The sequence below is a fragment of the Sparassis crispa genome (genome assembly GCF_003851025.1).
Source record: "Sparassis crispa DNA, contig_000016F, whole genome shotgun sequence".
Taxonomy (NCBI): Eukaryota; Fungi; Basidiomycota; class Agaricomycetes; order Polyporales; family Sparassidaceae; genus Sparassis; species Sparassis crispa.
The window spans coordinates 753133-777983 of NW_020939763.1; the positions used below are offsets into that span (position 1 = coordinate 753133).

The 24851-nt window shown below is 52.7% G+C and overlaps 8 protein-coding genes across 8 annotated transcripts; 3 read left to right on the plus strand and 5 right to left on the minus strand.

Annotated features, from left to right (window-relative positions):
• Positions 1–4302: 4302 nt before the first annotated feature.
• SCP_1702690 (predicted protein) lies at positions 4303–5668 on the plus strand (the record flags this gene model as incomplete). The annotated part of the gene is made up of 4 exons (XM_027765055.1): positions 4303–4431; positions 4511–4689; positions 4757–5538; positions 5589–5668. 4 exons carry the CDS (start codon positions 4303–4305, stop codon positions 5666–5668), a joined length of 1170 nt encoding a protein of 389 aa, XP_027620856.1.
• A 698-nt stretch (positions 5669–6366) lies between these two features.
• On the minus strand, positions 6367–7977 carry SCP_1702700 (Aryl-alcohol dehydrogenase [NADP(+)]; the record flags this gene model as incomplete). The annotated part of the gene is made up of 8 exons (XM_027765056.1): positions 6367–6456; positions 6510–6685; positions 6735–6842; positions 6900–6989; positions 7044–7194; positions 7251–7328; positions 7399–7542; positions 7666–7977. The coding sequence occupies 8 exons, from the start codon at positions 7975–7977 to the stop codon at positions 6367–6369; spliced, it is 1149 nt and encodes a 382-aa protein (XP_027620857.1).
• A 1189-nt stretch (positions 7978–9166) lies between these two features.
• On the minus strand, positions 9167–9596 carry SCP_1702710 (hypothetical protein; the record flags this gene model as incomplete). The annotated part of the gene is made up of 3 exons (XM_027765057.1): positions 9167–9256; positions 9306–9481; positions 9539–9596. 3 exons carry the CDS (start codon positions 9594–9596, stop codon positions 9167–9169), a joined length of 324 nt encoding a protein of 107 aa, XP_027620858.1.
• A 253-nt stretch (positions 9597–9849) lies between these two features.
• SCP_1702720 (hypothetical protein) lies at positions 9850–10189 on the minus strand (the record flags this gene model as incomplete). Its single annotated transcript, XM_027765058.1, has 2 exons — positions 9850–10017; positions 10076–10189. 2 exons carry the CDS (start codon positions 10187–10189, stop codon positions 9850–9852), a joined length of 282 nt encoding a protein of 93 aa, XP_027620859.1.
• Positions 10190–11539: 1350 nt separating this feature from the next.
• Positions 11540–13278, minus strand: SCP_1702730 (Aryl-alcohol dehydrogenase [NADP(+)]; the record flags this gene model as incomplete). Its single annotated transcript, XM_027765059.1, has 9 exons — positions 11540–11629; positions 11689–11864; positions 11940–12047; positions 12113–12202; positions 12280–12430; positions 12493–12570; positions 12629–12772; positions 12831–13203; positions 13256–13278. The coding sequence occupies 9 exons, from the start codon at positions 13276–13278 to the stop codon at positions 11540–11542; spliced, it is 1233 nt and encodes a 410-aa protein (XP_027620860.1).
• A 1829-nt stretch (positions 13279–15107) lies between these two features.
• Positions 15108–17471, plus strand: SCP_1702740 (hypothetical protein; the record flags this gene model as incomplete). Its single annotated transcript, XM_027765060.1, has 8 exons — positions 15108–15186; positions 15240–15335; positions 15388–15506; positions 15556–15853; positions 15912–16012; positions 16072–16255; positions 16309–16472; positions 16536–17471. 8 exons carry the CDS (start codon positions 15108–15110, stop codon positions 17469–17471), a joined length of 1977 nt encoding a protein of 658 aa, XP_027620861.1.
• Positions 17472–18023: 552 nt separating this feature from the next.
• SCP_1702750 (hypothetical protein) lies at positions 18024–21238 on the minus strand (the record flags this gene model as incomplete). The annotated part of the gene is made up of 7 exons (XM_027765061.1): positions 18024–18266; positions 18321–19272; positions 19330–20166; positions 20216–20453; positions 20513–20575; positions 20628–20969; positions 21022–21238. The coding sequence occupies 7 exons, from the start codon at positions 21236–21238 to the stop codon at positions 18024–18026; spliced, it is 2892 nt and encodes a 963-aa protein (XP_027620862.1).
• Positions 21239–21968: 730 nt separating this feature from the next.
• On the plus strand, positions 21969–23226 carry SCP_1702760 (predicted protein; the record flags this gene model as incomplete). The annotated part of the gene is made up of 3 exons (XM_027765062.1): positions 21969–22011; positions 22064–22227; positions 22291–23226. 3 exons carry the CDS (start codon positions 21969–21971, stop codon positions 23224–23226), a joined length of 1143 nt encoding a protein of 380 aa, XP_027620863.1.
• Between the last annotated feature and the right edge of the window lie 1625 nt (positions 23227–24851).

Here is a 24851-nt window from a genome sequence, read left to right on the forward strand (position 1 = left end):
AGGGGAATTTTGGTACTTACCTGAAATCAGAGAGGAGAAACCAACTGACGGGCCTTAGGGCGAGAGCACAAGTTGTAATGGTGAGACATGGCTGCCATTGACATCTCAACTTCAGGGGAATTTTGGTACTTACCTGGAATCAGAGAGGAGAAACCAACTGACGGGCCTCAGAGCGAGAGCACAAGTTGTAATGGTGAGACATGGCTGTCAGATGTCAATGGCAGCGAGTAGTAAGTACAGATAAGAGAGGTTATCTGAGAGTGAGATAATGGTTGAGTCGAAAGTTTGGGGTGATCAGATCAGAAGAAATTCAGACAGAGACCAGCAGATAAAAGCAAAGCAATGTTTTCAAATGAAGTCTGGGCTGTGAAAAATATGTGATGACAGCTACTCCTTTTGGAAGACATGGAGTCACATGAAGCATTCTATAATGTCACAGTTTTAAAGGCTCATTAATTGAACAAAAAAACACTGCCCTCTACGCTACAAGTGGGGGCTCTTTATACTACAGCTATCAAAGCTGTATGAATGTCAGAGAATATGGTGCAATAATGAGAAGAGAGTGGCAAAATAAAATGGGGTGCCTTTTGGTGAGGGAACTGACAGATGTGTAATGTGTTTCAATATAAAACTCGCATAACTAACGCAATACTCTAGATATTGAGCTTGGCAAGCGGAGCGATCCAAGGCCAAGGCCAACAATAAGACGATGAAAGCCAAGGCCAAAGCTGCTAAGGCTGCATGTGTCAGAGCTCATCTTTATGGTGAAGCTTATGAGTTGGACTTCACATGCGCTAGAGATCAGGAAGAAGTCAATGCTGAGGAATTAAGAGGGAAGGGAACATTGCGGGTCTAGAATTGATGAGGAAGTTTCTTTGTACTTGCTAGCACACTTGCTCAACCCCTCCACTCACGCACGTCCATGTATTATGCTCAAGTATTTACCACTGCTTGCTTGCACTGTCTGTTTTAGTCACTGAAGTGCTTGGTCATTTTTGCTGACTAATGTCTGACACTTAGAAGGACAATAGCGAGGTAGGTTTCTATTGTCTTTATTGTTTTTACTATCCCCCACTCTCTTTTGTTTTATCCAGAGTCATTTCTTATTGTTATGACTCAGACTCCTATTATCACATTTTCTATTGTTATTTCTATTGAAGGCTCTTTTCTATTATTTAGATTTTCCCACCTTCTTTAGTATATAAACCCTGGAAGCCCACTTAGACTTCCAGAGGAAACCTGTTGTCCTAAAAGTATAGGACATTCTTCTCACCTCCAGAGGAAAATTGTTGCTCTTACATTACAGAGCATTCTTCTCACCCCAGTAGTCACTAGTTGGTATATACTCAAGCTCTTACTTACCTGAATACAGTGTTATTCAGGTATAGCATCCTAGGCATCAAGCAAGTCATAACTCGGTCATTTGTTAATCAGTCATCTGTTAACTCGGTCACTTATTACTCGGTCATTCTCTCTGTCTTATTACAAGACAGTCTTTCCCTCTTACTCACACACACTCTCTCACACTTGATTACTACCAGTTAACCAAGTGATTAACTACATCGAATACACTGAGGAATATTTCCTGACTTTGTTCAAGTCCAGTGACCTCAGGAGGATTTTGTTTTGGGTTATGTTTTATCCAAGACACCATCCTCGTCTGTCAGAACTGGAAAGGAAATTTAGCCAGTAAGAATTGAGTGCTGGTCATTTTTATCACACATACACTGAGGGTTTCTTAATGCCATACTATCATGAGGGGGGAGTGTAAGCAGCCTAGATCCTTAGGCTCACCAGGGCTACAGTGGACTCAATATATAGTCAGAGTAAGCTAAGACTGAGTAAGAACAGCTAGATGGTGAGTGTAAAGGATTAAAAGCAACTTGCTTATGTAAATAGTAAGCAGTTCATAATGAGTAACAGTCATCAGAACCGACCCGTTACAAGGAGTTACCGATCTTTAAGTGCTCGGGCTTCCTCTTCCATATTCCTGGATGCTTTGTTTTTATTTTTACATGGGCCAATGCATGCACTTCCACATTACAGTTTGCAATTTTTTTTACATGTTCTCATGGTGAGAAGGGAGAGACAGCAAGATGCTGGTGGTGGGTATTGATGGGGGGTGGTGTTGCTTATTTTGTCACACAGATGTCACGCTCATCTTGCAGATGAAGCGCTCATGCCGCTGCCATATCGGGCTATACATCATCACACTTTTCATCAGGAATGTTACAAAATGCAGGCTGAAGCATGCCTGATTGTCCAAAACACTTATTAGAATCGTGGAACACAGTGCTGTAGGGCATATTGCTATGACCCAAACATCACTTGGGTCAGTCATTCTCATTATCAAGAGAGATCTTTGATGTCAGTACACATACAGTGGTTGCAAAAGTGGTATTTGATGTCTCATTTAGCAATCTCACAACACCTGAACCCCTGGCTTGGTGGAACACATCTACTGGTGTAGTAGCATTCTACAATTTTATCTGATTTACTTATTGAGTGTGAAAGCAGTGACAACAATGTTGCTGATTTTTTGAATTTCACAACTTTCCCCACATAATAGTAGCTCCCTTGTACAACAATACTTTTGATATCACATACTGTCTCAAAAGTCCTAAGTCTCTACATCATGTGATCTGCCCTAGGCCGTGGCAGACCTGATGGAGGATTTCAACATTCCAAATTATAATTGTTAACAAAAGTCTTGTTGACCTCCGGATAACCTCTGGTATTTTCCACTGAAAATTCGCAGTTCTCAATTTCCTCTCAAAAACTACAGATCCAGTGTCTGGCAGTGTAGGGAGTCCAACTTGCATCACCCTTCTCTCTCACACACGAATCTCCCTTACTTTAGTTGGGTTTAGGTGTTTGTGTCAGATGTGCACTCATCAGCACATGAAAGTGGTGACGGGCTGCCCAGATGAGGCCATACTGATCATCGCAGAGATCTTGGTGCTCGCACACTGGAAGGTGGCAGAGTGCATGAATCATGCACTGTGAGGACCTGAGCTGAGCTGCATGACTGAACACAGTGGTTGCCAGATACAATTCATGCAAAAGTTGTCAGGGCTGGGTAAGTTTTTACATTGGAAGATATATCTACACACATAGAGAATACATCCTGAGGGGTCTGATATGTTATGGAAACCTCCCATCTGTTGCAAAACAGTCATCAATGTGGGTCAGCTGTGCATGTGATTGAAGAGAGTGGTCACCAGCTATGATTCCTGTGGGCATGGGTATGATTTTTTGGGTGGTCTGGCAACTCGAACCATCACTGAATGTGCTAGAATGTACCATGGTCTTTCAGAAACCAGACCGAGCGTGCAAAACCCAAGTGCAATCAACAAATGTTCAACTTGGAGGGAGAGATAACAGTTATCAACAGGAACAAACAATCATAAATATCCGTGCAGGACGGACTGCAGAAGATGCGTGCTTGCTCTCCGAGGAAGAAAACCTGTCTATGTAGTCTTTATTTCGTCCGATTTGATCGTCCTGATCCTGACTTCTGCGAGCATTCTGGTGCTTAAGCATGCTGGTCCCCACTATTTGCCGAGCACCTGTTGCGGTATAGCTGGCCGGATTTGCTACACCAAGGTTAAAGCCAAGGAAATTATCCACAAAGCGGTGAGTCAACACCTCTAACAGTGCCGCATCGGAAAAGGACCCCCGCGAATCAACTAAGAGCTCCGATCCCGGCGACGACATTTCTCGGGGGTGGCCGACCACCCAGTTTCGGGGGTTTGCACACAACCTGGCGGCGGGTCGGCCGTTTTCGGGGGTACGTGGGATCGAACATTCGGCCACCTAGAATTACGTTCAACAGCCTGCGGAACAAAAATTTCGCTTCCTGCGCAAAACCCAAGCTTTTGTGAGCCAACTAAAACTTTCCTCCCAAACCACCACATATAGCTAAACTTTAGGCCCATCCTCCGAAACCTGAAAGATCCGCCAGCCAACCTCAGTTTTCGGGGGTTCTGGACCTAACCTCAGGTTGGAGGGTCACATTTCGGGGTGTTTCGCACGCAACTTTCGACGTCTTTTTCGCCATTTTCGGGAGATCTAACATTTTGCCTCCGGCCGCCCATTTTTCGGGGATGGGTGCATCGGAGCTCTCAGTGGATTCGCGGGGGTCCTATCGGAAAGCGCAGCCGAAGTGCATGGGCAAGCCACGTGGCTATACAGTACTATAGTGCTGCAGGCGCATGCTTGGCGCCACTCAGACTTCTTCTTTTCTTCCTCCCATCCATATCGATAACAGTACTCCTGCGCTCATAATCCTTGAATTTCACCATGGATCCAACCTCATTCATATCGTCTATGATGAGCCGCTCGCTCCCAAGCGGGGAGCGTGGGTATGTGGCCATGATGTTCGATTCATGCAATCTCTTTGCAAGCTGGGACCCTCGCAATGTGATTGAAGTGAGTCTTCACTGGGCATCTGTGCTGTTATGCCATGTCTTCCTGTCGAGACCTGACTGGAATCTTCACCTCGCTTCAGCTCGGTGACTACGGCAAGTTGAACGACGACGACCAGTTCACTAGAGAGGGGAACATTTTTGAGGATGGGCTCGCTCAAGCACTCGGCATCACGTTGCGCCAGAGTGCCGATGCAGGGGTGATGTTCATTAAGTCGCATACTTTGTCTGAAAAGCAAGATGGCAGGAGCAAGACTCCAGGGTGTGTAATACGCGCCGTATTGTCGTGTCCCTCAAGTGTTGTTCACCTGTTGTTATTAATCGCTCAGAATCCCTGATGACTTCGATGGCCTGAAAAAATGTTTCAAGGTTTCCGGAAGTCGTGGCGCCCTCCTAGCAATGGTGAAGCCTGAGATCCATCGTCTCTCTTCCATCCAACAGCTGTCCTACCTCCTCTATAATGAGCCCACTTGGAAGGATCGAGTGGTTGTAACCGAATCGTACATCTGCCCGTCGTTTGCGCGCCTCTGCGTCTCCAAGCAGGAAAGACCCTTCAATCTTGGCCTCTATTCATCCGAAAGCACCGACTCTGCTTTTGCAAAGGACGACCTGGAGTGGCGGACAACTGCAAATGTGGGGGAAGGCGAGTTCCTCCAGCAGGGCTTTACAAAGGATTCGCAAACACGCAATTACCCGTTGTTCAGGCTGGTGGGACGGCGTGACTTCCTTCAGTCCGGACCGTATACAAGGCTGAAGAGACACTCATCGTCAAGGAGGAAGTTTAGTCCTAGTCCCGAGAGGCGAATCAGCAGTCCTCCTCCACAGCTCCCGCCAAGTATCCTGGACTCTATCGAATCACCTCCCGTAACTCCTCTGCCTAACTCTATTCATCCATCTCTTGAAGTGACTCAGGAGGACATTGCTGCACAGGCATCGATCGCTGATCGTGATACTTCTTCCCCGCAGCCTGACATAGAACGAGTGCACAGTGCTCCGAGTCCTGGTCCATCTACAGTGGATGAAGACGCGAATACTCAGAACCCTCCTCTGTCCCAGAAACATCGTTCCAAGTCCAAGCTCGGCCTAAACATCGTATTCGATACCACTACTAGTGAGTGAACTTTTGTATTCACATACGGCGACTAATCGTTGTGTGAATAGATCTTGTTACGAGACTGGCGGAGTCAGTCCGGTCTCGTACGTTCTCTGACGCCGCCTCGCCGCGGAGTCCCCGTCCTTGAGGCGTCGTTGGGAGTTTGGTCGGCTACACATTCACTTTTGAACGTGATTGGTTATACGTTTTACACTAAAGACACATTTTATCGATTATTCAGATGACTCTATGAGATTCTTTGTACACTTATCTAACTTCTTCCTCGATTCTGCGAGGACTCGTTTCGTGGCACGGCATGTCATATTCTTACCCTGTAACTTGCAGTTATACCTTCTTCTCTGGCACGCTACGTTGTATCTCATGCATACTTATTATATACAGTGTAGATAGTCACTACCTGGGCGAAGGAGCTCCAAAAAAGACAGATGCTGTCCAGCAGCCTGAGTAAAATTACCTGATATGGTATGTGTCGGACCAAATGCAGCAAGTCTGTCACTGTGACAGCGGCCGTCAGCATACTTGCGGCCAAGTGAGCGCTCTCGGTCTGACCACGACTCATCCACAACCTTGCCCTATCTGCAGCTGCGTGTTCCTCTCCTCTTAAGTTACCTTCTGCGCGCTCAGCGCTCAGCCTGAACCTCAGTCACGATTTCGTCGTCTTGAATAGTGTGTTCCACCCGCAACGCAGGAACATTACCACATTACATAAGACATTGATTTTCCTCTACTCAGTCATTGTTATCGATATGGTACGTACACGGAGGCCATCTGTCTTATCCCTTTCCCCATTATAACTACTATGCCAAGATTGCAACCTGCGTCCTTTCACTTGGTCGGTCGGATGGCCTGTTGGACAGGAACTCTATCGAAGTGACCCGCCATGTTGAAGACGTTGCTATTCTTTGTCCCATCGCCCTGCCCACCTCCTTTTAGCCACGCGTTGATATAGAGCGGGGGTGGAAACTTACTACCATACCGTGTGGGAAGCCAGCCTGGAAGGGAATGATATTTTCGAGGTACACGATTTGCTCTGCCGAGAGTGCGATGCTCAGTGCCTCGATGTTTTCCTTCAGTTGCTCAACCTTGCGCGCGCCGATGAGCGGGAATACGTATGGCGCCTTCTGCATCACATATGCGATCGCCACTATGTTCGGTTGTTATGAGTGCAGCGTTTCAGCCAGCGCAGGGCATACCTGAGGTGATGCTCTTTGCGCCGACCTGGCTGGCGACTTCCTCCAGCGCTTGGCAAACCTTGCGCTGCTCGGGTGTCCGCTCCCATTCGTTGCTCGCGAACGTGCGCCCTATAGCATACAATCGTCTCTTTCGAGGGTTGCAAGGAAAGATTACTTATGACGCACCGTTTTCCCCAGTTTCACGCCGTTTCTGTTCCTCAACATCCGTACGGATCCTCCCCGCACCCATCACACCGAACGGTGCCAGCGCAAGACCTGCCGTCGTCGCTGTTCAACGGTAGTACGTAACCAGACGTCATTTCAACTCACCCTCAGAACGCGCCATGGGGATGATCTCGCGCTCGAAGTCGCGCTGCAGAATGCTCCATCCGCCCTGGTAGATCACGAATGGCGTCTTGCCTGACGTGCGTGCATACGTGTTCGCCTTGGCGACGACCCACGCCGGTGTGTCCGAGATACCCTAGCAAGGACGGCACATGAATCGCGTGAGTGCTGGATACGAACAGGTGTACTCACGAGGTATAGCACGAGCCCTCGCACGACAAGGTAATGCAGGCCGTTCATGACTTCCTCTACGCTCGTGTTGAAGTCCCACTGTCATGCACAGCACAGAATGCACGTCCAATCAACGCCGACTCCAAGCGGAACGCTAAGATTTACGCACCCAATGCACGTACAGAATGTCGATGTACGACGTGCGCAGTTTCTTCAAGGATGCTTCCACCGAGATGTGCATCGACTTCACGTTGTTGCCCAAATACGACGTCTTCTGGGGTAAGTTTTCGGCGCGCTTGAAATTGGTGGTGTACTGTGTGATATGTTAGTTGAAGTTATCACGAACTCCAGAGAATGATATTCTTGAGTAGCGCCAGGGACAACGCGTCGCGGGAAGGCAAAATCACAGATGACAGACATCTCTGAAATGACGCACCTTGGTGGCAATGACCATTTGGTCACGGTTCCCTCGCTTCTCCATCCACTCCCCGATGAACTTCTCCGACGTCTCATCCTGGTAGCTGTTCCCAGTGTCGATGAAGTTCCCGCCAGCCTCGTAGAATGCGTCGAGGAGCTTGAAGCTGCCTTCTTTGGACGTTTCGCCCATGCCAAATTGTCCCCACTGGTCTCCAATGGTCAGGCCGCCGAGGCAGAACGGAGACACATGGACACCCGCTAGTGGGGAGAGCTGACGATGGCGGCCAAGCCTGGTTGGCGGCTCGGAAGGAGGGGCCCAGAAGTTGGCCATGATACTGGTGAGTCAATACTTGGTATAACAGAGGACTCTGCAGAGACGTGACCAGATATAGGCACGCTTTATAGCTCGTCGATCTTTGAACTGACATCATTCATTTTGCCTTGGACGACGACCAAGACCCGCGTAAATAATGCTGCAACCTAGAGAGTGGCGGGAACCCATTTCATTACCGCAGGTCGACTTACCCAGTTAATAGCCATGAGCGCAATGACGTTCTGCCCTTGGTCGGACCTGGTCATGACCCGAGTCAAACGAGGTCGCTGTATCCCCGGGCAATGGTAGATTAAACTTTGACGCGGGTCAGACCAGGGATTTTTGGTCGGTACTTGTCAATGCATGACCAGGCAAAGCAAGAGGCCTTCACTTTGAGTTTGAAGATCGAGCCTCTCTGTCCCAAACGTCCGCATCGTTGCTCCGAAGCCCAATTAACGACCTCGGGGGCATCCTCCGGTCTCGGCTTTCTCCGGTACAGGACTCTTTGGCTGCGACAATGACCCTTGTAAGATACCTTAATGCCGTCGCCGCGACGGTGTGCACGGATGTGGCATAGCCATTTTGGGCACCTGGAAGCAGCCTCAAGATCAGAAGCCAGACCCGAGTACTTGTATTCGACGCACAAGCTTTGGGTTCTCTGTCACGGAGGCTACCAGGTGACACCACGCCTGTTGTCCGTCCTCTTTGCGCGCGGTTACCCCCTCTTCGTCGCCGTTCGTTCGTTTCACGGCCTCCTCGAGGGTATGGTCATGGCCCGTACTACGTAGGCGGACTTTCGGATTGTTGACCTCCCTCAACCTCTGTTTTGTCTACTGCGTCCGAATCTCTCCAAATCCCTCAGCTCGGTGCTCGAACGGTCACGCTCATAGCTCCCGCCAACAGATATTCTCACTGACATGATTCAACGAGCTCTTACTCACCTGCGGCGATCACACTATCACGGCAGCTACTACTGAGCCTCCACCTACCGCTGTGAGGACTGAAGCGTTCTAGCCGACTTCACACTGCTGCGTTCAGTCTAAGGCACCTTGTCGTGTCCTGAACCATCATCGCTAGCGTGGAACATACAATTTGCAAAGCGTCTCGACATCTATTTACGTGAACGTCGTGATGTTCAGCTCTTCCTTGGGCTTGCAACAAACCCGTTTGCGATGGGGTATATCTGGATCTTCTGGTCCCTAAGTGGTTAATTGGCTGGCCGGATAGCTTGTTGGACGGGCCATGGGTCGAAGTGGCCGGCCCAGCTGAAGAGGTTGCCGTACCCAGTCCCGTCGCCCTGCCCAGGCCAGTTAACGCACGAAGGGACGAGCAAATGATGTGCTCACGATCGTGGTATATGGAAATCCGGGCTCGAAGGGGAGGATGCCTTCCAGGTATGCGATTTGCTCAGGCGAGAGCGAGATGCTCAAGGCTTCGATGTTTTCCATTAGGTGCTCGACCTTGCGTCCGCCGACGATCGGGAAGACATAAGGTACTTTCTGCATCGCGTACGCAATTGCGACTGCAGCTCATCGATGGTCTGGATCAAGTTCATCTGCGCGGGACGGATGGGCCTTACCCGAAGTGATACTTTTCGTGCCGACCTGGGCGGCGACTTCCTCGAGTGCCTGACACATCTTGCGTTGCTCCGGTGTACGCTCCCATTGCTCACTCACGATCGTGCGGCCTGTTAGTATGGAGTCATGCAATTATTAAGTTCTACCAGTGTCAAGGTGAACATGGTCAATTTGACAAAACTCACCTTTTTCCCCGCTCTCGCGCCGCTTCTACTCCTCGGCATCCGTGCGTATCTTCCCGGCACCCAGCACATGGAATGGCACCAGCGCGAGCCCTTCAGTGGCTATTTTTAGATGCACGGCTTGGAATTGACTAGTAATAAGGTGCACCTTCTGAACGCGCCATAGGTATAATCTCGCGCTCAAGGTCGCGCTGGAGGACGCTCCACCCGCCCTGGTATATTGCGAACGGCGTCTTGCCCGCCGTACGCGCGTACGCGTTCGCCTTAACGACTACCCACGCGGGCGCATTCCAGATACCCTGTCACCGGGCCATACGTCAGCGGCGCCGCCTGGAGTTCACTTGTGCTATCTCAGACCGGAGTAATGACGTTGTGATCCAGCATTTCTTCTGGCTCGGGAATGCAGCGGCTTGTTCGTGAATTCACTTCGTGTATGAGGGGACTATGATTCACGGCATGCTCGCTGACCATGTTATGCTCAAGATATCGTGTGTTGGTGTTACCTTCGTCTTGAGCTAGGTAAGACAGTCACCCAACGGCGGCCGCTCACCGCTCAGACAATAATGCACGGGACATGCCCCACAGCGTGCTCCTTGTCGCGCTCCATTCGTCAGCGTTTATCAGGCCACTCTCCATGCGCACTCCACCGCCGTCAGCGCCAGCGAGGACAGCGGTAAAGAAGCATTCGACCGTCCTGTCCGTCTGTGCTCGTGCGACGGCGCACCTTTTGCCCACAGCGAAGGCAACAAAATTGGGAGAGTGGTACTCTGGCACGCCGAATGCACCGAGTAAGCCGCGCAATGTCCGTACTCAAACTGTATGCTAATAACTGTTATTCAAGCACAATTATTGTTTGAGCCATTACCAGCTTAGGGCCCGGTTTCGGTTTAGGTTTGCCTGCCAAAATGCGAGATCCGGTTTTGAGTCGGGTTCCGAGACCCAAGCCTACCTAGCACCAAACCGAGCCCGGTTTGCCCACACCGGGAAACCGAACGGGTCCTCAGTGAGGGTTCGTCCGCGTGTCTCCGAGGCTGGTCGAGCAAGCTGCGGCCATTCATCCTCTCCTTCTCGATATGGCATGTGTCGCCCCAAATGCGGACACATCTGCGTCTCGTGGCTTCACCTGGAGTACCGCCATCAATGCGACGGTGCAACATACCGTGAGAACTTTGGTCTGTCGACGGTCGCGCGGCTCGAGCGCGTCGATGGTCGATAGATCAAGAGAACACGATGAAGCGTCGGAATAGACGCCACTGCACCGCTCGACGCCTCCCCGCCGCCTTCGCCCGCTGACTGACTAACCGCCCAGAAAGATCTACTCTACAGGATGGTGACGAGTCGAGGAGATGACCACAAAGTATCACGGAACGGGTAATATAAAACCAGCTCTCTTTAGCGCTGCCTATCCCTTGGACATACACTCCGGGGGACTTTCTCGGAGTTGGACGGGACCAGAGCTTTACGAAGAGCCCATCTTTGAGACGGAGGGGACCTCCAGTGTACGAGTGCTTGGAGCACCCTCACAGAACTTGGGTGCTAAAGTCCGATATTGATATTTTTTTGGCATCTCTCAGTTTCTATCGGAAGCTTAAGGTGGAGCTCCGAAAGTTCTCTGAAGTTCGCAGCAGCCACAGTCGAGTTGTGGACAGTACTCTCTCAATCACGTTGAGCCAGCAGATAAACACAGCGAAGAATACATGCTATTCACTTCTCCTGAACGCTCAAGATATTATCATACTACATCCCCGTCCAACCACTGCGCGCTGCAGTCCAACCGGACGACAACACCGCGCTCACGACATAAGGATAGGGAGCGATCAATTAGTCGCTGGGCCGGATCGCCTGCTGGACAGGCCACTTGTCGAAGTGGCCGGCGGCGCTGAACAGGTAGTTATTGGACGTCCCGTTACCCTGTCGCACACACCCCAATCAGCACAACACGATCGCACACAACGTGGGAGGCGACTCACGCTCATGGTGTGCGGGAACCCGACCTCGAAGGGGAGCACGCCCTCGAGGTGCGCGATCTGCTCGGGGGAGAGCGCGATGCTGAGCGCCTCGATGTTGTCCATGAGGTGCTCGACCTTGCGCCCGCCGACGATCGGGAACACGTACGGTGTCTTCTGCATCACGTACGCGATCGCCACTGCCGAGCGCAGCGGGTCTCAGCGGCGGGGGCACACGGGAACGAAGAACGGTGGGGGAGGGGAAGGGGGCGTACCGGATGTGATGCTCTTCGCGCCGACCTGCGCGGCGACTTCCTCGAGCGCGAGACACACCTTGCGCTGCTCGGGCGTGCGCTCCCACGCGGTGCTCGCGAGCATGCGGCCTGTCGCCCAAGACCCGGTCAGTGAATCCAATCGAAGAGCGGGACCGCGCGTGTTGCGTACGCACCCTTCTCGCCGGTCTGGCGCCGCCGCTCCTCCTCCGCGTCCGTGCGGATCTTGCCGGAACCGAGGACGTTCCACGGGGCGAGCGCGAGACCTGCCAACGCCGCCGCCGGGCTGGAGATTAGCAAACCGACGACGATGCGGGGATTGAGAGGGGAGCGGGCGGCGCACCCTCGTAGCGCGCCATGGGGATGATCTCGCGCTCAAAGTCGCGCTGGAGGATGCTCCATGCGCCCTGGTAGATCGAGAACGGGGTCTTGCCCGTCATGCGCGCGTATAGGTTGGCCTTGGAGACGACCCACGCGGGGGTGTCGGAGATGCCCTGGCGTTTGGTCGCGATTCAGCCTCGGCGGTGTATGGACGAGCCGGGGGAAGGGTGCTTACGAGATAGAGCACGATCCCGCGGGCGACGAGGTTGTGCAGGCCGTTCATGACCTCCTCAACGCTCGTGTTGAAGTCCCACTGGTGTGCACAGAGCGTCAGTCAGGGATAACGCGTGGCCCAGGGGTAGAAAACGGACCCAGTGCACGTAGAGGATGTCGATGTAGGAGGTTCGCAGCTTCTTGAGGGAGGCCTCGACGGAGATGTGCAGGGACTTCATGTTGTTGCCCACGTACGAGGTCTTCTGGGGGATGTCATCCGCGCGCTTGAAGTTCGTGGTGTACTACGTAGGGTGTCAGCACGCACACCCGTAGATGACCCGACTAGTGCCGGGGGCTTACCTTGGTGGCAATGACCATCTGGTCGCGAATGCCGCGCTGCTCCATCCACTCGCCGATGAACTTTTCTGAGGACTCGTCCTGGTAGTTGCTGGCGGTGTCGATGAAGTTGCCGCCGGCGTCGTAGAAGGCGTCGAGGAGCTTGAAGCTGCTCTCCTTGTCCATGGCGCCCATGCCGAATTTTGCCCACTGGTCGCCGATGCTCATGGCGCCGAGGCAGATGGGGGAGACGTGCACGCCCGCGAGGGGGGAGAGCTGGCGGTGGCGACCGAGCTTGGTCTTGGGCTCTGGTGGGGGGACCCAGATGCTGGAGCGGGTGGAGGAGGCCATGGTGCGTGCGCGTGTGGTGCTGAGGGTACGGGACTTGGTGGAGAGACTGGAGAGAGAGCGGGGTATGAGACGGGACATGGCGGTGGCTGGTTTTATACCTTACGGCGAGGATTCTTAGCATCTTGAAGGGCCCAGGAGACCGGAGTAAGGGAGCGCTGCGCTGGGGGCGATCTGCTATTTCCGACCGACTTCTCGACGTCAAACGCTATCGCCTACAGATGTCCACCCGCGACGAGGTCGTGTCCTCTGGCTCGGGAATACGCGGGACAACTTCACCGAGAACAGCTCGAGGCTGCCCAGCACCGCTGGAGTGGATAGGAAGAAAGAGAAAGAGAGAGAAGAGATTCTCTCTCTTCTTGACTAGAAAACACGTTGCTGCACGAAGGTCGCGGGGTCGAGTAAAGAGCTCCTTCGTCGAAGAGAAACAAAGGCCAGACAGCTTCTTTCGTGGTCTTCTTATAGTTATAGGTGATTCTTGGAGATGATCTGATAGATAGCCCGAGTTCCTGCAGGGAGTAATAGACCAGAAGCTTGTAGAGCATGGTATGCACCGTTTCGCATCGGGATAAAGAGTGAGCGACGACAACCGCAGCAGTGCGTGATATACACCAGTGAACCAGGGAGACACCAAGTTAGGTGCAACTTTCAGAGGCGCGGATGACGTTGATGATAGCGTCGCAAATTAACGTTTTAACATTTGGATGATGAATCCTCTTGTTTCGTCAGACCGTGGGACGCAGCGATATCACAGGGAGCGCTAGCGATAAACTTAGACGGGCTAGATATTCCACTCACTGTCGAGTGCTAGTACCGGACGCACGTCTCTAGCACGGAAGAAACCCTCATGGAGCCCGAGTCGGAGTTTCTTGGATGTTATAGCAATGCCCATGGAGTGGACAACACGGGAGATCGTCACAGATACGTACGCAGATATCACGACGTGCAGTGCGCTGCCCTCAGGCAGCTGTGCAAGCAGTAGCAACAAACACAGTGTACTCGGGCGACGGGCCGCCGTCGGTTGCCAAATGCAGCACAGTGGCACGTGCAGCCTTTCTACACAGAGCTCCAATTTCTCGCCGTCTCTCTCCTGAATTCCCTCACATCTCTCCTCCTCGTTGGAACATACGGTCTGTGCTCAGCAGCATAGGCGGCGTAACGCAAAGCTCTCTCAGTTGTCAGTATCTTGATCCTCATCGTCTAGCCTCGTCCCGGTGGTCCTCGGGATTTTTAAAGCAGATACCCTACCCACTTCGCACCTCACATCGTCATCTCTGCACGAACCTCTCAATAGCCTGCGGGGCGAATCACATAAACAGGGATCAATTAGTGGTTAGTGCGGCGAGGATTTAGAGATTGTTGCAGTGAGTCTTCATGATTGTGGTATGCACTTCCATGGCCGCGCTCGGCCCAGCTGCATTCAGGTCGTTTCTGTCAAGCTTGCTCGTTCGGAGTTGGATGCCGGAGGGAGGTCATCTGGCAAGGAGGCGTATTCTCTGCGGGAGGATCTACCGAGCAGACGTCCCTCGACAAGCCATAGATGTTCCCGGAGACGAACTCTATCATCGTTCTGAGCGTGCAGGGCTTAAAGCGCCGGGTGACCTGACTTCAACTGGGGCGATGTGCTGCAAAGCAGAGGGTTGTGGAGCATTTTGAATACGACTAACTGTGAGTCTTGATTTACAGTTTCGAAGGCGCACTAGGACACTGCAATCGAGGACAAAAACGGACGTCATTTCATTGATCTGGGACCTATTACATACATCTGATTGACGTGGTGCGAAAATACCTCGGTTCTTTACTCCCTGATTCGGCCGCTGACACCACATAGCCAGTCCAAACACCTGCCTTTACGCCGTTCTGCAGCACATAGTGCTACGCTCAGCGGATCCCTCTGCCACCGTGGTTGACCACTCGTACAGAAGGATACGTCTCAGCTTTCGGTAGCTCTCCATGCGTGCCCTGCCGACTCCTCCGATGGACGTGTTCGGGATCGTGTACATCATCGAGAATGCACAGCAATTTTGGTCCGGTGCGCACTCTGCCTCACCGTGCCCGACGTCACCTCTGACCGCATTTCTGCAGAACTGGAGGACATTCTGCACATCCCGGATGGCACGACCCTGTCGCAGCTGGACGCCACCATGAGACGGTTCGTCTCTTTTTGCGCCGCGTACCACGGTGAGCGATTTTTTTCCCCTGCAGTAAGGCTGCCTGCTGAGCTGGGTTGCAGAGCAATACCTGCAGAGCCCGCTGCAGCTAGAACACGCGTGTGATCTCCTTTTGGCGTCGGAGCTGCTCACGTTCCATTCCGAGCGGATGTGCGAGCTTCTAGTAGACGATGCCCAGTCGGTGCGTGCGTACCTCCCTCTGTGTAGCGCTCTCGCTTAGTTCTCTGCAGAGCACGGACCCGCACTGTCAGCTGATCCTGTACAACATTCTGCTCTCCTACGGCGGGAAGAAGCCAGTTTTTTTGCGGTCGCAGAAGCGGTGGCAGCCGCTGCTCCCACTCTTGATGGACAACGTCCGGGTGGACATGGATCCAGACGTGGACGACTCGTTCACGGGCTCCACGTTGGGCACGAGCTCGGGCGCCTCGCGTGCCCTCGCGGTGCCGATTGAGGCGAAGCTGCGCTCGCTCTCTGTGCGGCTCCTGTACGAGGTGTGCCGGGTGCAGCGGTTGTCGCTGCAGGAACTGCGTGAGTGTAGCCAGGGGTGGTGATGGTGTCGACACACGCTCACGTTTGGGATATGCAGGAATATTCGACGACTCGTTCATTGACTATTTGTTTGAGCTCGTGGAGCAGACGCGCGGGAACCATGATGACACGTTTAATTACTCCGTCATCAAGCTCATCGTGAGTTCACCCTGCTCTCACCCTCCCCTTCGTGGGTCTGTGTGGCTAACATTGCACAGGTCGCGCTCAATGAGCAGTTCATGGTGGCGTCGCTACATCCACAATCTGCATCGTCGGATACCAAGCCGCAGGAGGGCAAGCGGAAGCTCGAGGGCGAGAATCGCGTGCTGCGGACGCTGATGTCGCGGCAAGGCTCGAGCATGACGTTCGGTGAAAACATGATCTTCATGCTAAATCGCGCAGGTAAGCAGCCGCCCTTGTCATCGACCGTACCACACGCTTAGCCTTTCTCGCAGATAGGACGCCAGAGGACTTGTGCATGCAGCTGCTCGTGCTCAAGATCCTGTACCTCCTGTTCACGACGAAAGGCATGGCGGAGTATTTCTACACGAACGACCTGTGCGTGCTCGTGGACGTCTTCCTCCGCGAGATCGGCAACATCGACGAGGACAACGAGTCGGTGCGTCTCCTCGCGTCCCGGCGGTGCAGCCTCTGTTCGCTGACGCTCGCGATCCCCGGGCAGCTGCGGCACACGTACCTCCGCGTGCTGCACCCGCTGCTCACGAAGACGCAGCTGCGCACGATGCCGTACAAGCGCGCACAGATCGTGCGCACGCTCGAGTCGCTCACCGCGCACGAGTCCATCCGTGACGTGGACCCCACGACGAAGCGCCTTGTCGCGCGCTGCCTCTCGGGCGAGTGGTGCGTCCAGTTCCGCAAGGCGTGCGCGGAGGCGCGCCGGGACAGCACGTCCGAGGAGGGCCTCCACCGGCCCACCGCCAGTCCGACCTATACCACGCTCTCTGCCCCGCATAGCAGCAGCGCGTTCACGGATCCGCCGGCGTTGTCGAGAGAGCGGACGGGATCGATTAGAGGGCGCAACCTGAAGGCGAGCCGCAGTGCGGAGCACCTGAACAATCAGGGGAATGCTCAGGCGAGGGCGCCGGCGCCGGCGAAACCGCCCGCGCGCGGTTTGCACTTGGAGGCTGTGCGACATACGAGCAACGACAGCTCGATGAGCTACCCCCGGGTGGCAACTGCAAGTCCACCGAACTCCACGCGACGACGAGACCGTGCGGGCTCTGTCGAGGTGGACCCTGCGCACGACCGACGGCCGTACATCATGACGGACACCACGGTGCTCACTCAGGAGCCGAACGAGGAAGGCTATCCTGCGATCCAGATTATATCTCCCGCCAGTCCCCCCGAGCCGGATTCACCGATGTCGACGCTGTCGTACTCGTCATCGACTGCGGTACACACTCTCGCGCATTCGCACGCGCATGTACATCCAATTCCGCACAATAAGCCTGCGGCGGCTACGCAGCCGCGCAGACTCGCGCCAGCACCGCCTAAGCGGCGGAAGCCACCTGCGGTGCCCGCGCGGACGAATGGCGGTACGCTGTTTACGACGATCGCGGCGTCGACGTCGCAGCCGTCGTTGTTGACTCGTCGGTAGAGCAGGGCTGGTAGCGTTCTCGCCTTTGCTATCTTGGTTCTTTTCGATCCTTTGGTCTTCGCGTTTCGGTATTGTTTCTACACCGAAGATGGTGTAGTGTTCGATATTCTCCCTACCTCTCTCTGTATACGCACTGGTGGACAGCTTGCATCATACGCACTCGCACCCAGACTTCGGCAATAGGTACATATTCTTGGTTCTCTCTTGGCTGTCAGGCTTCTGTGCCAGACTGGGTCGGAGTAATATACATTCAGGCATGGATCGGAGCCTCGCATTATGAACTGCGTTATACAGGTGAAGGAGCGGGAACAGATGCATGACAGGAAGTCGCTGTCAACAATCTGGGAAAGCTGAAGTGAAGACGACCAGTGGCTAAAGTTCTGCGTGAGTTGGCTGCAGTGATCATCAGTCTCATCAAGTGGCGTTATGAGATACAAAGTCCTGTTCGGATCGCCCTAATCTGATGCGCATACATGTAGCTAGCTACCTGGAAACGGCATGTCCTGCACAGGCCATATTCGAACGGCGCGGTCTGGAGGAAAGTGACGCAAGCTATGCACTTGACAGGTAGTTGCTCAACATTGCTGAAAGCCCTTCGAACGACTCAGCCTGAGCCAGGTCATCAAAACTGGCAACAACTTCGTTCGTCGAGCCTTCCTCCTCCAGAATCTCCTCTTTCGACTGGGCGGGAAACGACACGATTAAACGCACCACCGGAATATTGGGGATGTTCATGCGCCGTAGAGTCTCCTCAGGAAAGTTTGGGCGACACTTTGCAGAGTATTTCTGGCCGTCCTGAGAATATATGCATGTTAGCAGTCTTATAACTCACGTTGGATTAAGTCTCACTTTTCCAAGATATAAAGCAGTAGGTTCAAGAGTGTGCTGCGCACCCATGGTCTTCCTAGGAGTGGGCCCTTGAGATGAAAGACACTTCACTTGAACCATCACCCAAACAAGTCGAGTACCGCATTGGACGAGGAATATGATATCGGGTCCCATGTTGTTGTCGAGGAAGCAGAAGACACCCTTCATACCCTCGAGCCACAGTTCGAAGTCCTCCAGCTTGGATGCCTCGCAACTGAGCAACGGCGTCGCTCCCTGGCGAATCCTAGTAGCTGCAACCTGAAAATCACCATTCCTCTTCCGTCTTGTGATTGAAACCAAACGCGCAGGCTTTTTCAGCCAGGACTGCCCTTCGTCATTATGCACAGTGAAGACGTCGGCCAGCGACTTGATATCATCAAAGATGTTCAAGAAAGCGACCATTGTGACGTTCTCCATAGCGAAGCCGCGGGTGGAGGGTGGTTCAAGACGACGTAACGATTCCGTGGCATAGGTTCTGATCGACACTACGGAAAGGGTTTCGAAATAATGGAGTGCAGCGGCCACCATTAGTGGTTCATCTATGACTTGAGGTAGCATCTCGAGTTGCCCACGGATACCAAGAAGATCCAGGCTCTTCGTCTCTGGCATAACACGGGCAAAACCAAGTGTTATGGCTTCAAAATCCGTCTCGAAGAACACGTACGGTCGATTTCGTAGGATCATACCAACAGTAGCTTGAAAGATGGTTTGCACCATCCTGCGATGCCTCTTTTCACCCAATTTGGAGAAATCGACAGGCGTATAATTGTAAACCGGACCTGTATCAATGTCGGGCTCGTTTTTCACGATGTCTCTTCCGTCTGTTGGTTCAAAACCTCCCGTAATATGTTCGATAAAAGCATTCAATATTTTGTTCGCAGAAGCAACACCCATCTTCTGCAGGAGCAATGTGTATGTCGCGGTGAATCGGTGTCTGCACAGTACACTTGTGAATGAACATAGTGTCAATTACACACAAACATACACGCACCTCCCACGAAGCCAGTGCCAAGCACGCTCCAGAGTTCGCTCATCAATGTGATTTGGTTGAACCCTCTCCATGATATAACTTCGCTGCGATTCCTTATCATCGAATGATCCAGTGTCTGAAAAAAGCGCCAGTCCTAACGAGTCCTTCGTCACACTAGATAGGAGGATGGGATCCAATGGAAGGCCTGTTCCAGCAAAGATCATGTTGATCCTGAGGTTAGCCCAAGTATCGTGTATCTCACGCAAGACACTTTGTTGGTTAGCACCTGGTCGAGATGAATAGAAGGCCTGTTTCACTCTCTGAGATACAAGCTGAGCCTCATCCAGAGTGAGAAAAATGGGTTTGAGTCGAATATGAGTGTCTTCGCGAATCTTCATCAGTAGACGAATGATTCTGCCGCCTAGAGGTTCATAGTTTTCTGCAGGCCGTATTCTCTCATACAGCCTGTAAAATATGTCATCATCTGGTGCATCGGTACGCAGGGCAGAGGGGCAAAGTTGAAGGTAAAGCCACAGATGCCGCAAGTCTCCCTCATCATGGTCAGCTGGAGTGCAATGGAGGAAGAGCTGGAAAATGGATAGACGAGCCAATAACATCAGGGAATATTCTCCTTGTATGATCTCGATATTGGTTTTCAGCTTGTTATTCCTTGCAGTGAGGTTTACGCTTTTGTCAAAAGCAGCATTGCCCAAGATATGTAACCATGCTGCCTCAGCATCAACAGATCCAAGAGGAGTTCTTTCATCAACAAATGACGTGATGTACAGGCCCCAGTGGTGACACAAGCCCTCAATAAGCAAGGCAGTTTTGCCAGAACCCGACGTGTTGAACAAGAGCCTGGAAAGAATCAGCAAAAGATCAGAGAGATGGTAGAATGCCTACACACTTGAGATTTCTGGGAGCAAAGAGGGCATCAACTCTCTTCCGAAGTGCTGCATCCTTCGCATACATCCCTCCCATGCCGTCGATAAACAGCGTACTCGCCGGTAAAGATGGAAATGAGAAATCCTGGCAATTGCTTGCAATGTATTGTCGCAGGTCAGGTTCAATCTCCTGTAAGAATGTGCTGATGGCATTATCCAGTTCTGCAGAAGACATTGGGGGTGCCCACGAAGAAGGTGCTGCTGAAGTCACAGAAGCTGCCATTATTGATTAGCAAGAGATCATTGAAGCATGCACTGACTGTGTAATCCCTGAACCACACTAGTGCTGGAGAATACTGGGGTTGGCTGCTGACGAAATATAGCTGGAAGACTTTTTGAATCCTCATAACAGACTGTGCCAACAGGGAGGCTCACCTAAGGATCGAAAATCAGTGAAATCTTCTGCCATGATGGCTTCTTTCAAAGCAGGCAGCAGTAACCTTTCATGTTCAATAATTACCAAGCGGAGTTTGGGTCCCATCTGTTGAAGAGGGGCTTTGACATATTCTACAATGGGTTTGATGATGCCACACAGTATGAAAAATGCATTCAAGACATCAAATTTCGATCCAGATAGGTCCATATTCTCCAATCTGATAAGTGTCATAATGTCAGCATTCCACAATGCATGCTGTTCCGTTGTGAAAGGATCATCAACAATCTCCAGCTCTGCAAGTAATGCCTTAATGTGGGCCTGACTACCTGGAGCAGGTCTTCCTGCTGATTAGGATCAGAAAATGCCTTCTCTAGACCAGAGCATGTCCCTTACCACCTAATGCCTTCTCCTCGGCTTCGTAAGGACCAACCGTAGAGAAATGCACTACAGGAAGTCCGCGTGGAGCCACTTCTTCTCTAGGAGATATCCACAAACTGCCGAGTTTGATCCCGTGGCATTGTCCGGGGAGCACCCCTACCACTGGGAGCCTTCTGCGTGCTAACACAGGCAGCCACGCTAATGCAAAGTGCTTGGCTCTCATCCATGACATGATGTAGTAGGGGATATAGAGACCTCATCCTTAGGAGGCGGCCATGCGCCTTTCGGGACTAACCGAGTCATGACTCGTGGGAAATCTTGTGACGATACAGAAGGGAGGTGCGTCTCCCTCACTGGCTTACTCTGCATTTTCACCCCGCAACTGACGCAAAAGCAAGGCGTCAGCGTGAAACAATCGTATACATCAATTTCGCGGCTAAAAGTACAACGACGCGTAATCCGAACACGCAAACAAGGATTTCCCCATCTTGCACGCCGCTTATAATTCATTAACATTTCCTGGCAGTACTGTAACTCGTTAGAGGGTTTTGGGGAGAGCACTGGTATACTATTGACTCCTTCGATGGAGACATGCACCATGGCTGATCAATTTCTATGTAGCTGCGGGACACAAGTGCGCCCTCGCATTTAGTCTACTCGGTCCTGGAAACGAGGTTCCAGTCGTGGCAATGCGAGGACGGGTGTGTTTTCTCCCTACCAGAATTCCATTTATGTGCTTCGCAAGCGATCAGTTAGTTCCATACATACGAAGGCCATTATATGTCGCCCATTGTATATCCAGTGCCAGTGATCATGGCCAGACTTGGTGTGAATTTGATCAGTGAGCTTTTTTAATTCACCGAGAACCATTCGTGCATTGATCTGGTATCTGCAGTAATTAGCACAGCTCGAGGGCGAGAAATTGCGTGCTGCGGACGCTGATGTCGCGGCAGGGCTCGAGCATGACGTTCGGTGAAAACATGATCTTCATGCTAAATCGCGCAGGTAAGCAGCCGCCCTTGTCATCGGTCGTCCCTCATGCTTAGCCTTTTCGCAGATAGGACGCCAGAGGACTTGTGCATGCAGCTGCTAGTGCTCAAGATCCTGTACCTCCTGTTCACGACGAAGGGCATGGCGGAGTATTTTTACACGAACGACCTGTGCGTGCTCGTGGACGTCTTCCTCCGCGAGATCGGCAACATCGACGAGGACAACGAGTCGGTGCGTCTCCTCGCGTCCCGGCGGTGCAGCCTCTGTTCGCTGACGCTCGCGATCCCCGGGCAGCTGCGGCACACGTACCTCCGCGTGCTGCACCCGCTGCTCACGAAGACGCAGCTGCGCACGATGCCGTACAAGCGCGCACAGATCGTGCGCACGCTCGAGTCGCTCACCGCGCACGAGTCCATCCGCGACGTCGATCCCACGACGAAGCGCCTCGTCGCGCGCTGCCTCTCGGGCGAGTGGTGCGTCCAGTTCCGCAAGGCGTGCGCGGAGGCGCGCCGGGACAGCACGTCCGAGGAGGGCCTACACCGGCCCGCCGCCAGCCCGACCTATACCACGCTCTCTGCTCCGCATAGCAGCAGCGCGTTCACGGATCCGCCGGCGTTGTCGAGAGAGCGGACGGGATCGATTAGAGGGCGCAACCTGAAGGCGAGCCGCAGTGCGGAGCACCTGAACAATCAGGGGAATGCTCAGGCGAGGGCGCCGGCGCCGGCGAAACCGCCCGCGCGCGGTTTGCACTTGGAGGCTGTGCGACATACGAGCAACGACAGCTCGATGAGCTACCCCCGGGTGGCAACTGCAAGTCCACCGAACTCCACGCGACGACGAGACCGTGCGGGCTCTGTCGAGGTGGACCCTGTGCACGACCGACGGCCGTACATCATGACGGACGCCACCATGCTAACCCAGGAGCCGAACGAGGAAGGCTATCCTGCGATCCAGATTATATCTCCCGGCAGTCCCCCCGAGCCGGATTCACCGATGTCGACGCTGTCGTACTCGTCATCGACCGCGGTACACTCTCTCGCGCATTCGCACGGGCATGTACATCCAATTCCGCACAATAAGCCGGTGGGAACCGCGCAGCCGCGCAGGCTCGCGCCAGTACCGCCGAAGCGGCGAAAACCGCCTGCGGTGCCCGCGCGGACGAATGGCGGTACGCTGTTCACAACGATCGCTGCGTCGACGTCGCAGCCGTCGTTGTTGACTCGTCGGTAGAGCAGGGCTGGTAGCGTTCTCGTCTTTACTGTCTTGATTCTTTTTGATCCTTTCGTCTTCGCGTTTCGGTATTGTTTCTGCACCGAAGATGGTGTAGTGTTCGATATTCTATCTCTCTCAACCTCTCTGTATATGCACTGGTGGACACCCTGCATCATACGCACTCGCACCCAGACTTCCGCAATAGGTACATATTCTTGGTTCTCTCTTGGTTGTCAGGCTTCTGTGCCAGACTGGGTCGGAGTAACATACATTCAGGCATGGATCGGAGCCTCGCATTTTGAACTGCGTTACAGGTGAAGGAGTGGGAACAGATGCATATGATCATGACAGGGAGTTGCTGATGATAATCTGGGAGAGGCGAAGTTCTCTGCGAGCCAGCTGTCAGTGATCATGAGTAGCGTTATGAGATAACAAAGTCCCCTTCGAGTGTAGTAACCTGATGATTGTAGTAGATAGCTAACTACCGAGACCAGGTCGCCCTGGGTTATGTCTGTACTTGTACTACTTAAGTATCATACGATTTTACTTATACAGTCTGCAGAGAATTCCAGGAAACCGAAACAAGTTCAGGTCTCAGACATCGACGTGTCCTACATAGGTCGTATTCGAACGGCACGATCTGGAGGAAAGTGACGCAAGCTATTCACTTGACATGTAATTGTTCAACATCGTCGAAAGCCCTATGAACGAATCAGCTCAGTTACATAGCCAGGTCATCAAAACTGGCAACGACTTCGTCCGTCGGGCTTTAAAACAACAATCACGTGATCGTGATACTGGCCCCGTATGGTTAGTGTCAGACCTCACTTTCATTTATGCACCGACGACTACTATGCCCTACCGTCCCATCGGCAACCCCCCCTCAAGTCGGCAGTAACATCAGCATTTGTCACCTTTTACTTAGTGTCTTGATTAAGACAATCTCTACTCTTAATTTACCTTTTTTCCTTGATCAAGGTTGCCAAGGAGAAATAAGAGGCATGAATGCTGATGAACGCGTTATGTCACCCATCAGTCACCGATTTCGCACGTCAGCGTGACAACATCGTGACACGGCGTGATAAAACATGATTTTTCGCCGAAAACAGAACTCGGTCAATACTAGACCGTCCGCCGTCGTTCAAGTTCGCAATTGTTTGAGACATACCAGTATAAACATAGATGTAGAAGGTAAGCAAGGGGACCGGAAATGGGGGAGGTATGCTGGGGTGCCGACTTGTAGGGGGGTGCCGATGGGACGGTAGGGCATAGTATGTGACCTGCACAGTGGGTTGGTCCATCCTCCGATAGCGCAGTAGTTGAGTCACTTCAGTGCTGAGTGGGGCATCGTCTCCTGACGTTGAGGCGGTACACCACTCAGCACCAAAGCGACGTGAATACTCCCTACTGAGGACAGACCCGCTCTTGCGCGCCGCGGCTACAGCGCAGCGCGTTGTAGAGGGTGTTGTGGCCAAACAATGATGACGATGAGAAAGCACGAGGGGCGGACCATCCAGCAGAAAGGATATACCTCGCGAATATTACCGGCCGAGACTTCAAAGCAGGATGTTTGAACTGAGGCTGAGTGCTGAGGACTGAGGCACGCCTGAGGCTTAAATTCCATAGATCCCTACATCTTTCTA